At 34.6% G+C, this 17,441-nt stretch overlaps 1 protein-coding gene and 1 long non-coding RNA gene across 8 annotated transcripts in view; one reads left to right on the plus strand and one right to left on the minus strand.

Annotated features, from left to right (window-relative positions):
- The window catches only part of LOC143243365 (uncharacterized), a 68,388-nt gene that overhangs the window by 37,144 nt on the left and 13,803 nt on the right, over positions 1-17,441 (plus strand). For 5 of the 7 annotated variants that reach the window (XR_013024341.1, XR_013024340.1, XR_013024343.1 and 2 more), the window contains exon 4: positions 2,185-2,319. This is a non-coding gene — a long non-coding RNA (uncharacterized LOC143243365). Of the gene's footprint in view, positions 1-2,184; positions 2,320-13,750; positions 13,887-15,144; positions 15,315-17,441 lie in introns of those variants that run through there. The other 2 variants (XR_013024366.1, XR_013024365.1) reach the window with 2 other exon arrangements.
- On the minus strand, positions 1,810-14,714 carry LOC143243362 (uncharacterized). The gene is made up of 5 exons (XM_076487234.1): positions 14,636-14,714; positions 13,817-13,991; positions 12,608-12,707; positions 5,645-5,730; positions 1,810-2,573 (listed from the first exon to the last, which is right to left on the minus strand). Exons 1-4 carry the CDS (start codon positions 14,697-14,699, stop codon positions 5,662-5,664), a joined length of 408 nt encoding a protein of 135 aa, XP_076343349.1. The 5' UTR covers positions 14,700-14,714; the 3' UTR covers positions 1,810-2,573; positions 5,645-5,661.

Raw genomic sequence — 17,441 nt, forward strand, 5'->3', positions numbered from 1 at the left:
TATAGGATAACCTGATCGTGGCGCATCACATAAATTGCAGTCACCTGATCTGAACTTCTGAAAACACCTTCGACATTTTCTTTCATTGAGAGACTTCGCATCATAAACAACTTGAATATTTCGTGTAGTTTCGGCTACACGGTTGTCTTTTTTAAATTCATAAAGCATTATATGCCTAATGTGCTTCTCAGACACATCCATCTTCATAAGGGTTTATTTGATAAATGATCTAAAAGTGGAGTTGGGTTAGTTTCTTTAATTTGTGTGAACATTTTTATACACGTCTTACTACATATTTCAGTCATTAAAGCCTTTTGCAAAGACAAAAATGATAATACACTTTCTGTATTACATTTTTGAAAATTACTTATGGGATGACCTGATAGTTTTTCCTTCTTTTTTGTTTAATTTCGCGCAAAGCTACATGAGGGCTACCTGCGCTAGCCGTCCCTAATATAGCAGTGCAAGACTAAAGGGAAGGCAGCTTGTCATCACCACCCACCGCTAACTCTTGGGCTACTCTTTTACCAACGAATAGTGAGATTGACCGTCACATAATTTCGTCCCCGATGCTGAAAGGGCGAGCATATTTGGTGTGACGGAGATTCGAACCCACGATCCTCAGATTATGGGTCGAGCGCCTTAACCACCGAGCCAGGCCAGGGCCCTTAATTGTTCAACAATACGTCTGTGAACTAAAAAACCGAATTTTGTTAACCGTTGTGCGTACAGCACAAATAGTCTATTGTAAAGCTTTCTACTTACCTACAAACAAACGCATCAAAAACATATAAATTATGATGAATTTTATATGTCAGAAATATCGCTTTATTAGAACAAAGCGTACGGTGAAATTTTCTCGTCTTCTCCAAAATGTGTAAATTGTATTAGGGTTTACATATAAAATATCTGTTTATCTACATTTTGTACTGATAAAGACCAAGATAAAATTTATTTTTATGTTTCTTTTTTAAGCACAAAGATACAGAATGGGCTGTCTGTGCCGTGCCCACCACCGGTTTTTAGCGGTGTGACCTCCAAGACTTAACGCTGGGCACAAGAAAGTCTGTGCTCTTTCTAACAAAAGTAAACAGAAAATGGTGCTTCTAAATAGTTTCTTTTATTCGATATTAGAACGGTAAAAAATGTTTGATCAAGGTTTATATTTCAAAGATTACAATAAGTATGAGTGATATTTTAGTTACACAGTCCACCTTGAGGAATCAAATTCCGGATTTTACCTTTAAAGGTTCGTATGCTTACTGCTGTGACTTACGACTTACTTTTATAAAGTTAATTACACTTCATACATCTGTGTTTACGATAGTGAAATACCATTAGGATTAATTTGTTGCAAAATGTTTTTAGATTTCCTTTATACATGACTCGTAATCTGAGGGTCGCTGATTCGAATTACCGTTGCACCAAACATGCTCGACCTCCCAGCCGTGGGGGCGTTATAATGTGACGGTCAATCCCACTATTCGTTGGTAAAAGAGTAGCCCAAGAGTTGGCGGTGGGTGGTGATGACTAGCCGCCTTCCCTCTAGTCTTACACTGCTAAATTAAGGACGGCAAGCACAGATAGCCCTTGAGTAGCTTTGTGCGAAATTCCAAAAAAAAACAAAAAACTTTCGCCATCTATTGAGATTCCAAAACAATAATATTTTTGCCAAATTAATGTTGTTTGTAAGAGAAAAGTAAATGATTGTGTTATTTACGTTCATTCAAAAATAAAAGTTTATTTAGTAATTCCTTATAAAGAAGAGTGTGAAATAACTTAATGTCTAGGTCCACACACTTAGTTATGTAAACTTTTAATATCACTAGATTTTATTTTTTCTGTAATTGGTGTTCATTGGTATGTCCTCATACCAGTTTCATAGGAATAACTCTCCAAGAATATAAGAACTGTATAATTTGTTACAGTCACTAAAGAGGTTGTATGTAAGATCCTGAGCTTGGAACCTTGTTGTTTAACTCTCTTGCTCTCAACGTATCATTATTATCTCATGCTGGTTGTCACATTGTTTTTGCGTGTTAGTACTGTAAATAGGAGTGCATTACATAAAAAAAAATTATATCTTCATTACAAATGAGCATATAAACATCACATTTTCCTAGTTTGTTTGGAACATACATAGTTGGGTAATCAATCCTGTTCAAACATTTCCATTTCTTCCAGTGTTTCCCACTGAGATCCTGTTCTGAAATGGTCGATGGTCAGGGTTCAGGCAGAGATTGGGACTGTACTTGTGGTGGAATTCCTGAATGTTTCCTCGGGACCTTTGTCGAACCATGGTGGTTCTTCCCCTTGTAGTGGAACAACGCCCCCTCGTGGTTTTAACTGTCTCTACTATCTTGGTTACTTTCAATTTGCTTTGTGTGCTTAATGTACTTTCTTCACCATTGTTTTCCGAGTCTTCTTCTGAGCTTTCGTACTCAAAGCAGTCACTCCTTGAGTCTGAATCTTGCTGAGTTATTTACAAAACTTGAGCTGCAGTGAATGACGAACACCTACACGAAGCCATCTTGGAAACTTTGTTGACAACATTCTTCCCTTTTTCTGCATCCCTGAAACAATACTAATCACGTGATCAGGTTCATGAATAAGTAAATATTCCAAGATAAGCATCTAATGCTTATTAAGTGGAAGCTATGCATTTGCCATAAAGTGCTCCTACCTGATGAATAAAAAAGACAATATAAAAATTTGACGAGTGTCGCAAATGTCACAAAGTCGTAGGATCGACTGCAGTCGGACTTTGCAGTGAAAGAGATAATGACTGAAGTTGGTTTTTCTGATTTTCTATTGTTATATGTTTGAATAAACATAATACATGACAGTCTCTCAAACATATACATTAATCGATAATCCACAGGTAACACACCGTTTAACAAACAGAAATTTACATAAACCGCCAACTAACATAATACGGTAGCCACTGTTAATCTCGCTCAGAGAAGTCACAACAAATACCTTACTGAAATCAGAGTTGTCAACTGTTAATGTAGTGGCTTCATAACAAATACCATAAAGAAGCCATAGTTACAACGGTAACACGTACAATGATGAAGAAAGATACTTAAGTTATGCAAGAATAACAAATATTGTATGAAAGCAGAATACTTCAGTTATACTATGCAAGATAATCAATTATGCATTTTAAACAAATACTAAAGCATTTTATGCTGAACAGTGTTTCAAAATTTCAGTTGGCATTGGACTTTTCATACTTTAAATAAAAAAAACATATGTACGAAGCTTAAAATGGTCCCAGTTCAAACATTACTGTTACTTATTGATAGGAGAAAATACTGTATGATTAAGACTATAACTGACTTTATTAAAACCAGTATTTGAAAAACAGTCTTGTATTTGGGTATCACTTACTGCTGTTATTTGTTGCCATGAGATTTTAGTCTTCTTTGACCAAAAAGAGATTATTTGTTTTGTACTTTAATGTAGTGTTAAACTTTAATGGTATCTTATGAGGGCTTATTACACTTGTATTAACAATCAGTTATGTGGATGAACCATGTATTTTGAAAATGGAAAAACCAGGATTAAACAGCACATTCTCTTTAAACAAAAAGCAACTGGAAACAGAGTTTATTAAATGTTTTGATTTTTTTAAAATATTCAAGAGGATAGTGTACAAGGGAAAAAATTCAAAGAATTCAAGTCTACCGATATATTACGATAACCTCCCAACTACTCCTGAAGAGAATGATGCATCTAGAAAATTTTGTTTTCTCTGTGACAAGAGTAACTTCTACAAGAAAATAAAGACAAAGAACCTGCCTCCCAATGGTACAGAGGATTTACAATGCTAAAATTAGGGTTTCGATTCCTCTCAGTTGGCTCAGCAGATAGCTCGATGTGGCTTTGCTAATAGAAAACACACATACACAAAGAACCTTCCAATAGTAAGTTGAAAGAAATCTGTGTCAAGAATTTAACAGGAGGAAGAATGTAAGGGTGTACACAAAGTAATTTTATTTTATTATTGGTAAGTCATCTAATTATTAGATTCAAAGAGGTCTGGGAACTAGAAGGTTACAGAATAAGGATGTACAGTCGTTTTTTCCAAAAACACAGTTTTACTTATCCATAGAAAACAAAACAAAAACAACAACAATAAAAAAACATGTAATTCACCACCTAATGTCAACAATAATAACTTAGAGAATGTGATGAAATGTGGTATTTTACCAGTTTTCTATTGAGTAACTGGCAGAATAACAGGAGGTTCACCAGGAAATGTACTGAAGAGCAAAATTCTAAATTCTCTAACCTTGACTGAAGTTGAAGCAAAGAGAGAGATTGGCTTCAAGTAAAATCTTTATCTCAAACATTCATTAAACAGTCAAAGACAATAAAAAGTGTATCACTTAGGTGCCTTTACTGGAAAGCTTAAATATCAATTATATTTGTAGCAAAATATAATCATATCTCTGATGGTACAGACTCAAAAACAAAAACAACATGGAAGCATATATGAAAAATATTGCCATTCTTTTCAGGGTTAACATTACTGTATAAAAGTACAACATGAATACCAATACAAAGGAACACCTTTATACATAAACTATATTAATAAATATAATCAAACATCAAGCACATCCTCTACATTCCTACACTCAATTACACAACCCCCTTAAAACATGTGGTCAGCTATCGGTCAGTTACCTCTTTCTTTCTTTGTGAACCTAACAGAGACAGAAGAAGGTCAAAACGTTGTTTGCCCCTCTACATAAAAATTTTCTCAACCCATACCAGCCGTTTTTAAATATATAAAAATACATCATGTTTTACTTTAAAGGAATTTTTCCTAGAAACAACCAAGATGATTGTTGTCTTAAATTAAAGCTACACAAATAACATATTGAAAAAAGTTTTAAAAATGTATATTAAACAAGGTTGTAGGAAATGTTTCAACACCCAGACAAACAGTAAGTTTTAGCGTTATTAACTGAAGACAGGGCCCAACATGGCCGGGTGGGTTAAGGCGTCCAACTTGTAACCTGAGGGTCGCAGGTTTGAATCCCAGTTGCACCAAATATGCTCACCCATTCAGCTATGGGGGCATTATAAAGTGATGGTCAATCCCACTATTCTTTGGTAAAAGAGTAGCCCAATAGTTGGCAGTGGGTGGTAATGACTAGCTGACTTCCCTCTAGTCTTATAATGCTAAATTAGGGACGGCTAGCACAGGTAGTCCTTGAATAGCTTAGTTCGAAATTCAAAACAGACAAACTGAAGACAGAACAGAATGACAGAAAGTTGCAGGCCTGTTACCTTAGGTATAAATATGTAAGTTTCAATACTTTATAAAAAAAAAAAGACAAAAATGATCTTGTATGTCATTTTCATTATCTTAATGATTTTCACGAGTTCAGTATTTATTAACAAAAGAAGATGCGTTGTTTTATCTTAAGAATATGACACTTAGAAAATCTACAGAAATGTACTGTTACTTCATGCACTTGACTACTGTGAATGTAAATTATTAAAGCTTATTTACGTTCAGTGCAGTTTCCTTGCTGTTATGTTTTTAGATCCGTAGAAAACAAATGTGGTATGTATAAGTTAACAACAGGACAACACAAGGAGTACCAAATAACAACAAATGCTGACTTACAATATCTGCTAGAGAGGTCATCTCTTACTGTGTACTGATCTATGAGACAGGAACTTCTTTCTAACATCTGCAGCTTTGTCAATATCCTATAAACAGATCAAAATCTTATGTTATCTAGATTCTAATCTCTTAATGCAAAAGACCTGTCATTAAACGTAACAATACAGAAATACCTAAATTATAAAACAATAAACAAAGTCCCTTTCTTGTGAACATGACATGGAGAAAAAGCTACACAAGAGAAATAAAGTAATTTATTTGACAAAAATTTGATTATAAGTCCACTAACTTCTTTATAAAGTACTTGTGTTGATATCAATTTGATGATAAATCCATTAACTTCTTTATAAAGTACTTGTGTTGATAGAAACTTGATTATAAATCCATAAACTTCTTTATAAGGTATCTGTGTTGATATAAATTTGATTATAAATCCATCAACTTCTTTATAAAGTACTTGTGTTGATAGAAACTTGATTATAAATCCATAAACTTCTTTATAAGGTATCTGTGTTGATATAAATTTGATTATAAATCCATTAACTTCTTTATAAAGTACTTATGTTGATAGAAACTTGATTATAAATCCATAAACTTCTTTATAAAGTATCTGTGTTGATATAAACTTGATTATAAATCCACTAACTTCTTTATAAAGTACTTGTGTTGATATAAACTTGATAAATCAATTAACTTCTTTATAAAGTACCTGTGTTAGTAAAATCTTGATAAATTTCTTAACTTTATCTACTATCCTGAAGTCTACAGGTAAAATGTCCAACTGAACAAAACTTTATGTTTGAGGTGAAACATTTATCAGAACAATAATTGAAAGCTAATGTTCTAATTTTCTTTGACTGAAAATGTATTTCTGACAGGTACTTCCCTCCTCTCACAAGATTATGTATTTTAATATAGTGCTGCCCTCTACACACAATGTTGTCTTTACACATGCCACATATTTTCTGCTCCCTCTTATTGAAATCAAATGATTCCAACATTTCTCTCTTTTAAATCACCATGCATCACTCATCTGCCAATAAAAGCATGACTCCCTCTATATGTCTCTACTGAACTATCACTTCAAAGCTTGGCGGAAGACATAAGCACTGAAGGAAAGTGGGTAGAGGAATGGTGGGAAGAGTTATCAGAAGGAAGTACCTATTGGAAATATATTTTCAGTCAAGAAAAGTTATAACTCCTGATACAGTACTTCCCTCCCTTCCAAAACCCATCCACGGGGTACTGACATCCATGTGGGGAATAGGATGAGGACTCAACTCCCAGTCAGTGGGTTAACTGCAATTTGACACCTCACTCTCTTGTGAGTGTATATTGCATACTGATGAATAGCATATCATCTACACCTGCAAAACACCACCACTCTACTCTGCAATGAATGGTTACAGCCGTCTTTGTATGGAATCCATTCAGGAGAGTGCCTCTATGGTAGACCACCCTGGTGGCTTGGAATTATAAAGTAATAAGGTTTTTCCATACTCCACAAGAAGAAATGGGAGTGAGAAAGTGGTAGAAAGTCCAGAGGAATGTTATCACCTGAGACAGTGCAATGGGTTACAATGAAACCCTAATTTGAAAAGTGGACCATACTGATTTATTTAATACAAGGCATTGCAGGGATGGGCAGCTTTTCCCTTCTGCTCTACACATGCAGTTCATCCATCCATCTGTAATGGGCAAGTTTATGAAGCAATTACATTGCAAGTTTATTCACATACAAGTGATTTTATGGAACACCCCATTTCAATTGTGAGCATTGCAAAGTCATGGAAGGTAAAGCATGAGTCAACACGGTTGTATAGTGGGGATGTCAAGTTGAAGAACAGATGGTCAGGCACCACTCACCACAGAATGGGATCCATATAATGAGTAAGTAAAGCAAGGGTTCCTGAAAGAAAAAGAGGAATAAAAACTTACCTGCTCAAAGTTGCACTGAAGCCTGAAGAATGGGTGCAGGTGGAAGACAAAAACCCAACAAAGAAGAAACTGCTATATGGCGTAAGTAATGGGAGATGAATGTATTTGATGTAGTCCACATGCCTGACTGTAGGATTTCACGGCTGATGAAGATGATATGTGAGGGAAAAAGTGAAGTATTAAATCTGATGTGAAAACATCGGGAACAAATTCTGGGAGGAAGCCAAGTAAGAATAAGTCAATCAAATAAAATGTCAAACCCAACTAGTGACGGTAGAAGGGGAAAGATCCCAAATAGAGGAAGATTTCTGAGTAATAAAGAGTCGGTAACAGGTACCGTGGAAGAAAGCTATTTGGGCAGTATAACATAGAAGTCTATCTGGATTGAAACAACAAAAGAGATGAGAAATATAAGGAAGAGAAACAGGCAAAAGGAGAGTTACCCTCCATATCATCTGAGGTCTTTGGGAGGAAGAAAGGAGAATATATGTAGGGTGGTAAAACATATGTGAAACATCAATGATAAACAAATCTGACCCTTGACATCCACAGCCTAATGGGAGAAGGAAATACCTTTTAAGAGAATGATGGAACATGAGGAAAGTGGCTGAAACATAGGTAAATTGTGGGAATGGAGGACCACATTAATATTCCAGTCTGGAGGAATATACCATAAGGGGGGATGACAAATCTGGTGGGAACACATTAACATGGTAAGGACAGGAGAGGAAATACTCAATTATATCAGAAAAATCAAAGGTACAGAATAAGGCGGCCCAATAACCTGAGGACGATGAGATTGAAGACACATGGTTGAAAATCCACATAAGAAACTCTAACACTCTAGTCACAGTAGGTTGGTCAGTAGGGAATACTGGAGTTACATTTTCCATTTGGGTTGATACACCTCCATTGAAGAAGGATGTCTGGGATGAGCTAAACAGAATGCTACTTGATATACTCACCAAGGACTAGAGAAAAGCCAAATGTAAAGACAAAGGAGGTGAATGGCTGGATGTAGAAAGAGTGACCAAAGTTAATGAAGAAGGAAGGGATACAAAGGTTGTGATACTGGAGAGAAAAATTGCAGTTGTTGTAATTGTGGAAACTACAGCTGAGGTAGCCAATAAGGAGTGATGAGAAGTACTTGACAGAGTGGTATGGATGAGAGAGATTACCTGGTGAAATAATCAGATAAGAAGATAAACATAAAGGAATTTATGGTATCAATCCTAGTTGAAGGCATTCACAGCTAAAGCCCAAGGCTGAGATGCTGGGGACTAAAAGAGGGCTAACCTGTGATAAGTAGGTAGCATGCCCAATCTACATGGGGAAAATGAAAACCCCACCAATATCAAAGCCACCAGAAAATGAAGGGATCTAAAGATCACTACATCAGACATATTTGATTGGGGCATGAAAGGCAATTTGCTACGAGATTGAAAGCACCTGGAATGTAACACACAAGATTAATATGATCTATGCGGGTCCAATATAGTAGATCCAACATTTTAAAACAGGGGTCTCTTGACCACGTGTCCCCTTGCTGATTGATATGAGCTACCATTGTAGAATTGTCAGAAAGAATCACCAACAGACATTGTCTGGTGAGAGGAAGCAAGCACGTTTATATGTGTTTATGTGTGAGTTTTTCTTATAGCAAAGCCACAATGAGCTACCTGTTGTGTTCATTGAAGGGGATTGAATCTTTGATGTTAGCAGGGGACAAAGGGAAGTGAGTTATTTAAAGTCCAATGGAGTGCAAGAAAGCTCAAGAACTTTGATATGCAAAGACCTTTTGATCTAAAGCCTTCTACAGCCCTGAAGGAATGCATCTGTGAAAATATGTAATTCTGGATAAGGAGAAGGAAGTGGGACATTCACCAACATAAGGATCTTGTCCAACCATCAACAGAGATTGTTAATCAAGCTAGAAGTAAGGATAAAGGGAATTGACAAGGGATCCCGAGCAGGTTCTACTGATTATGAAGAGTTTAACGAAGGGGTCACCTATGTGCATGACAAAGTATGACTCGTGACATCACTGAAGACCACGTCCCCCAAACGACAGAACCTTACAAGCAGAAAGTGAGAGAGCTGAAAGAGCATGATGAACTAACAATTCCATGGAATGAAGCTGCAGAGGAAAAGGCTGGACCTGAATGATTGGTGTTGAAAAAGACACCCAAGTGGGTGTGATATTGGGTAGGCTGAAGGAAGGACATCTTTAATATGATTACATAGCCCATTTGAGCAGTCACTAGAAGAAGCTAATGGGTATGGTTAGCAAACTTCAGTTTGGAAGGAGCTAAAAGAAGCCAATAATCCATATAATGGCTCAATCACAACTCCAAAGCATGAAGATGATAAATAAAAGCTCTGACCTCTTGACAAAAAACATAAGGGGCAGAAGCAAACTTGAAGAGTAGGGAATAAAACACCATGTGATGGACGAACTGAAGATACCGACGAGACAATGGGGATATAGGGATATGGAGATAAACACTAGTGACATCAATACCTGTCATTCATAAGCCCAGAGAAAATGCCCACTGTCAGGTAAGAAACAGTAAAATGGGAGAGTTGAACAAAATAATTGAGGAAAGACGAATTGATGATAGGCTTCCAGTCCTGGTTTTCTTAAGAACAACAAAGAGTCTTGAATAAAACTAGGTGAAAGATATATAACAGATTCAATGTCCTGCTGAGATAATAGTTTCTGAACCACCTCCAACAGACACTGGCTGGTCATGGGATTCCAATATGGAGGAAAGAAAATGGGTATAGGAGACACTGGAGGAAGGAAAAAAATGGGATTATGAATCCCTCCAATAAAACTTGAAGACCTTAATGTTCCATGTTGAAAGGATGCCAGTAATGAAGAAAATTGATAAGCCAAGCTCTCACCAGATTAGAATCCACCAGGTGATGTGATGTGCATTGTCAAAGAATGCGATGAGATGAGGACCTCAAAAAGAAGGAACAAGTAAGTGTTGGGAAAAAGAGGGAGAAGAAATGGTAATAGGTGCTGTACTGGGCTTTAACTGAGATATAACAGACTGTTGTTGTGCTGCTGAAGTTCATGATTCAAAAAGACTCAGAGATTGTGTCCAATATGTATTACCATAGAAGTGGGCCATATGTAAACACCTAAGATAAGATGATGGTAAACATGTATGAGTTAAGGGTGCATCACAGTCTAGAAGGTCCCAACAACAGAGAAACCACGTATGCAGAGCCAGAGCCGAAGACGACAAATGAGCCAACATAGAATAAAGAAGGAAAGGATATCCCCCAAAATCCCTAAGGGTTTTGATGAAAAGCTTAAGTGAGGAGATGGGTGGTAGAGAAATAATGTAAAAAAGTTGTGAATGTAGAACAAAGGAAGGAAAGTTGGGCATGTGTAAAGAAAAAAAACTGTATATAGATGGCAGCACTGGATGAGAATAGTTAATTTTGCGAGAAGAGGGAAGTATGTTATTGGAATCAGCTAGTGTTAATACCATTAATATATTATTGATTAGAACATTTAAAATGTAGGAAATGAGTGAATCTTGTTTGAGTAGGCTATTCTGTAATATGATGGGGGGGAACAGCACAGTGGGAAAAATTAGTTTAGGCTCCTATATGAATACTCTCTTTTTAGTGACTCGTATATATTTGTTTCAATCTCACTCTCCACAAGGTACAGTATACTATGTTTGAGTTGGTGAGAATAATGGCTTTTGAAGGATGGTCAACTTGGCAAGGTGAAGATTCCTTCACGTTTTTTATGTGTGCCACTCCTAACTTGAGAGTAATTCAAACACGTACATATTGTAAACCCAGATTCATATGTGCATGCCCTGTGCAAGAGCACTGCAAAGTGGCCAAGAGTGAAATAGTTTGATTCTCAAGATTTTCCTCCTCAAAATCAAAAGGTTTTCTTGGTTTGAGCAGCCTAAGGAACCATACTTTTACTAATCAACATGATTTGAATGCATTTTAGCATTTTTACATAAGTTAATAAAACAATCTGTACTGAATTGTGAAACATAATGAAACAAGTGCATACTAACGTAAAGAACAAATTTTATTACATACAAAGTACAAACAATTGACAAATATATCAGAATAAACACTACGTGATTCCATTCTTACGTCCTTTGCCAATTCATGTGTGTTTGTGCAGTTTACCTACCACTTATTTGTCCCCTGCATTTCACTTGCAGAAATGAATTATATTTGAAATAATGTTAACTACAAACAAGGTTCACCAGTATTAACTTAAATTCTGTCACCCGATCTCACATTTGGATCTGGACTTAGAAGCGTTTGCTTTTGATTACATAGTTATAATGCAAATAATTTCACTCAGAACTCACCTTCACCATGGTGATTACAGGGTATCTTTTTCAGTAAACGGATTTTACGGTACAGTAATATTCAATCCACAAAAAAACACTGTCCAGCAACACCTTTTTTTATCCACCCTCCATACAGCCCATTTAGAACATCCATTTTTTCTTCACACCACTACTAATGCTGTATGTTTATCACACCTCTATAAATTAGGTGTATATCATCTCTGTAATTCATTAACTAAATAATATTACAAATGGAAGCATAATTAAAAACTGGCTGATAGCATAGTAAGCAATACTGTTAACATTAAAAAGAATCAATTTTGATGTACTGTACCACTTAAAAAAGCAGTAAGAAAACTAGGTTTAAAACAAGTTGTTCCTATGACAACACAGTTGAATAAGAAAATGGACATCTAATTTATAAAAAAAAATATGGCATTAATGCAACATGTTTTCCTGTGTGTTGTGTATGTTTTCTAAGTATAACAAGATCATATGGGCTTTTTATAGAAATATTTCTTTGCACAATATTTTAACATTATATCTCTCTGCTTAATACATGCATACTTTACATAATAATTTCTGTTGTTTAAATGGTTTTATGCTGTATTTATGTGTGTGTGTATATATATATTTATATTATCTATGAATTCTACACACTAGCAATAAGGGTGTTTACCTCTTCTGGTTTAAACCACTGAGATAACAAAAACAATAAATGTTCTGCTGCAGGAAGTAGAGCAAAAAAAAGTTCTCCAACTGCCCCAATTTGTAGATACCTGTGGAAGAGGGAAGAAATAATAGTTTTTATACCAACGTAAACTTAACGTCAGATAACAATAAAATAGAATCACTTTTTTTCTATGATATAAAACCTTATAGGCTAATACCAGTAAAAATTGGTCCTTAACTTGTGTAAATATACATTACTTGGTGTGTTTTGATACAAAATTGTTGAAATCAACTTAATTATTAAAACAACAACATTTAACCTACATAGTAAACTAATAAATACATTTCATACCATTCTAACCAACAATATCTTTTTCAGTATCATAATAATTTTGGAAACTATCCAAATAACAAGACACGAGATTCTTATTCCCCTTTATTATTATACTGGAACATGAGTTGCTTGTAACTGTTTACTATTCAACTGGAACATGATGTAACTGTTTACTATTCAACTGGTACATTGCTTGTAACTGTTTACTATTCAACTGGTACATGAGCTGCTTGTAACTGTTTACTATTCAACTGGTACATGAGCTGTTTGGGTAACTGTTTACTATTCAACTGGTACATGAGCTGTTTGGGTAACTGTTTACTATTCAACTGGTACATGAGCTGCTTGTCATTACTTACTATTCATGTGGTGCATGAGCTGCTTGTCATTACTTACTATTCAACTGGTACATGAAATCTCTATTTATTAAATCATAAGATGAGAAAATATGAATAGAATGTGCTCTGATGAATCACTTATTTCACACCTCTTCAACAATAATGACTGACTAGTGACAAAACAGAAAGTGTTAGGACTTTTAAAGGAACCAATCCCTACAATTGTGCACAGTGGAATACATTATAAAACTTACAATTTATTTACTTGGTAGTTTTCCAATAGCCATAACCAATACTGTAGTAATGTTCAGTATGATAAATATGGGAAGGTATTTTTATTCAAATAGTATCACATTGCTTTGTGCAAATAACAAGTGTAAGCACAGAGGAAGGTGATTGCATAATGCTAAAGGTACTGAAAAATGTTCAGTATAATTCATAAAATGTATTTGACATGTTTATTTATTATATTTTCAAGCTGGACAAGTCTTAGCTGCACTCTCTACAAATACGAAGAACTGTTTCTATTAGAAGGAGCACATACCAGCTAAGTTTAGTACCAAGACTGTGCACAGGGTCTTGTATGATTTTGTTGTACACTACTTCAGTGCAAGATGCAATATCCTTCCACTGGTATGCTTCTTTACTTTTCTGATGAGCGACCCATGGAGGTACAACTTTTCGATCATATATAGCTTGGTTAAGACCTCCCACGAGACCTAATTTACAGAAAACAAATTTTAAATTTAAGAAACTCAACTAGGCTACAACAATATTTAGTTCAGATGTAACTTTAGGCTTAGTCATACAAAACAACACTGATGTGAAATATACAATGTTTCATTTTAATAATATAAAACTGATTTCTTTTTACAGCTTGCTCTATCCTCTCATACTTTATTTGGAGTATTATGTTACAGTACGAAAGGATAAAATGTTTTTGTTGAAAAAAATGAATTTTTGTATTGCTGTTAGGCCTTCGTATTAAGCCTTGTTTCCACTAGTTCATATTAGCATAAGTGACTGCTTGAATTGGTAAAGAAAATTGCTAAAAAAATATTTAAAAAACAGTGAATATAAACAGGATTTAAAATTATTACATGTATCAAATGAAACCTTTAGGTTTAAAAATCTTCAAAAAATTGGTTTTTTTAAAACTTGAGTTATTTTTATTGTATTCCAGTGACAGAAAACTGTGAAGCTGTGTATATTATTTTTCAAATTAAGGACAACAATATAGTTTTGTAAAATAGTATAGGAAAATTTTAAGACAGTGTAAGAGGACAAAAAACAGAAAATAAAATGTATCACAACAAATATTTTCCACATTTCAAAGCTGTAAGTTCATATAAATATCACATACACAAAACATCTTCTTTGCAGATGCTACCTGTGGAAAGAAATTCTGAAGTTTCAAACCACTTCATCCAATGGCTTTCTTTTTTAAACAATTCAATGTAAAAAATCACACAATGGTTGCACAGATTTGATGTACCTGGGTATTACATAGTTAAATACAACTTTGAGGTAATCTAGCAATCTGTATTTCAGTTTGGCCTAATAAGGTGTGTAGAGCCAAAGGATTTATACAAAGGACTTTGTATAGATACAGATGTACTAGTCAGGTATTTTCCAATATGTATAGATACAGATGTACTAGTAAAGTATTTTCCAAACTTTTGTCATCCCTCTTTATGCACGAAACATGATTTCATGTGCCACCATTTTTTTTAGATAAGGGAAAGTTATGTGATTAGATATAATTCACAGATACATATTAAAACATTATATGTATTGTAGTAATTAATTATTATTTTCATTAATAAAAAAATATCTAAACACTTAACTATGCATTATTGTGCCCCATCACAGATAATTTATGCCTCCCTGAGATGAGGGTGGAGTGCCCCATGCTACGGGAAATGTTGTACTAGCTGATATGGATGCTATGAGAATGAAACAGACAGTATAGTCTGTTCACCACAGGGTTAGTTTTAATGACTCTTTAGTGCTGCAGGGCAAAACAAGTAATGGATTTCATGGTAAGTTAGTTTATCTTGCATCCTTTATTTACAGAAATGTTAAGGTGTTTTTGGGCACCTATTCTAAACCACGAAATACTCATGTTAACCTTTCATACTTACTCAGTTTTTTAGCGGTTTACGACCCTTTTGTATTATCTGATTTACTTCTGAATACAAAAGCTAATTATGAGTGAGAAAAAACAATTACGTACCAGCTACACTAGGTTCTGTCAACAACACCAGGTCTGGTGGCAAAACCTAAGGTACTCCCCCCACTTTAGTACTTACAACCTGCAAACTAGACAAGAAACTAAATAATATTTTTCTAATTATATTTACTGATTATCATATTGCACAACATATATTTTTATTTTGGTCATTATGCCATAATTAATGCACACAATGAAAATTTTAATTTAGGTTTTAAAAAAATGCAGCACTGACTGCACAATTTTTATAAACTGTCATTAGCTCCAGAAAAAGAAAAAAAGCAACATACATGCTTAATAACTTTATACTAGATTCTTTAGTCAAGAACTGTAACTGAGCCATAAGTAAACTAAAACCAAATATCCAGCAACCGCTAATATCAGAGCTTCACCTAGTTAAAATAATTCATGTCACTTAGTGGATAAGAGAGTATTCATTGCTTAATTAACTATTTATATAATTTTTACGTCATCATTTTACATGAATACTGACCTTTGGACACAGAAAGCTACATCACAGAAATATTCTCAACTTATCATATTCCTTTCTTGGACTTAGTCTTGCTCTATTTGGTCCTTTAACAAGGTATTTTATTTATCATAAAAATATGATCTCCTTTCACTTTAATAAAGGTTTCATTTATTTATCACACTGACCTACTATGATACAAAATAATACTGTTTGCATGATTTAGTTAGAGAAAATGTGAAGAATGATTTTTTTTTCATTAAACCAGGGATTTGGTTCCCAACATATGACCCACCCACCAGATCATTTTCTGGGATCATGTTCATATGAAGAAGATCATTTTACTGATGTAATCATGTTAGTTTCAGAAGAGTTCTTGTACATAAAGATATGTTTCTGTTTTACTGTGTTCAGTTTTGCGACTTGAAAACTGCCACTTAAAACGCAATGTTAGTGAAGCATGGTGGGTAATGTTTTAGTTATTTGACTTTTTTGGCCTCAATATTTGAAATGTATTTAAGTGCTGATTTTAAGTAAAAGTTACGCACTTCGTCTTTAATTCCAAATTCATTGATTCGGCATGGCCAATCCCACTATTCGTTGGTAAAAAAGTAGCCCAAGAGTTGGCGGTGGGTGATGATGACTAGCTGCTTTCCCTCTAGTCCTACACTGCTAAATTAGGGACGGCTAGCACAGATAGCCCTCGAGTAGCTTTGTGCGAAATTCAAAAACAAACAAACATTCGTAGTTCTAACGGTAATTTAGAAAAATGAGAGTTAGTTCCAATAACTATAATTTTTCATATTTAAAACTGCTAACTCTACAATTTTGTTATCTGTAAAACTTCAGTATTTTTAGAAAGTTGCAAATTCTTCATTATATTAGGGACTGTAAAGTTTCATACATTGTCAAGACAAAACACCACTTAAAAAACTAGTTTGTGAGGAGTATTGTAATGAAATGGCCGTCCACTATTTAACCCAGACACTCACCTATTTGTTCATATGTCGAAACCTTGGGTCACGCAATTTCTTTATCAATATCACGGAATCTTCAGACCTTGAACTTCGTATTAAAGAAAGTTTACTCGTAACAAAAGAGTGCTCTGCTCTTAACGCCGTATACAGCTTCTTAGACTTAAAACTATTTGATAAAGTGCTAAATATTTCACGTCTTTTAATTTCCCACTTTAGCACCGTATGTGTGTATATCACGGAGCCAAAATGCAGCTAGTGGATTATGATATTCAAAAAGGACTTTAAAAAAGGCCCCAATTTTGCTATACTTGATTTAAAAGTTAATTGACACTTTTCGAGAACTCGCTGAAAGTTTAATTGCACTCCTTTAGTTAAACTTCAATCATGATCTAATCTTTCTTAAGTTACATCAGAACGTGTATTGGTTGATTGGGTTTACTGTAATTTTACTTTCAGGAATGCTAAATTATTATAAATTAAACATTTATTA

This window comes from Tachypleus tridentatus, unplaced genomic scaffold, assembly GCF_004210375.1.
Source record: "Tachypleus tridentatus isolate NWPU-2018 unplaced genomic scaffold, ASM421037v1 Hic_cluster_2, whole genome shotgun sequence".
Lineage (NCBI taxonomy): Eukaryota > Metazoa > Arthropoda > Merostomata > Xiphosura > Limulidae > Tachypleus > Tachypleus tridentatus.

Coding starts and splice junctions, on each gene's coding strand:
- LOC143243362 (XM_076487234.1), bottom strand. CDS start 14,699: ATGAAGTGGTTTGAAACTTCAGAATTTCTTTCCACAGGTAGCATCTGC. Junction 13,992..14,635: donor CTGCAAAGAAGATGTTTTGT/GTATGTGATATT, acceptor TCTGTAAATTAG/GTCTCGTGGGAGGTCTTAAC. Junction 12,708..13,816: donor CTTGGTACTAAACTTAGCTG/GTATGTGCTCCT, acceptor CCTCTTCCACAG/GTATCTACAAATTGGGGCAG.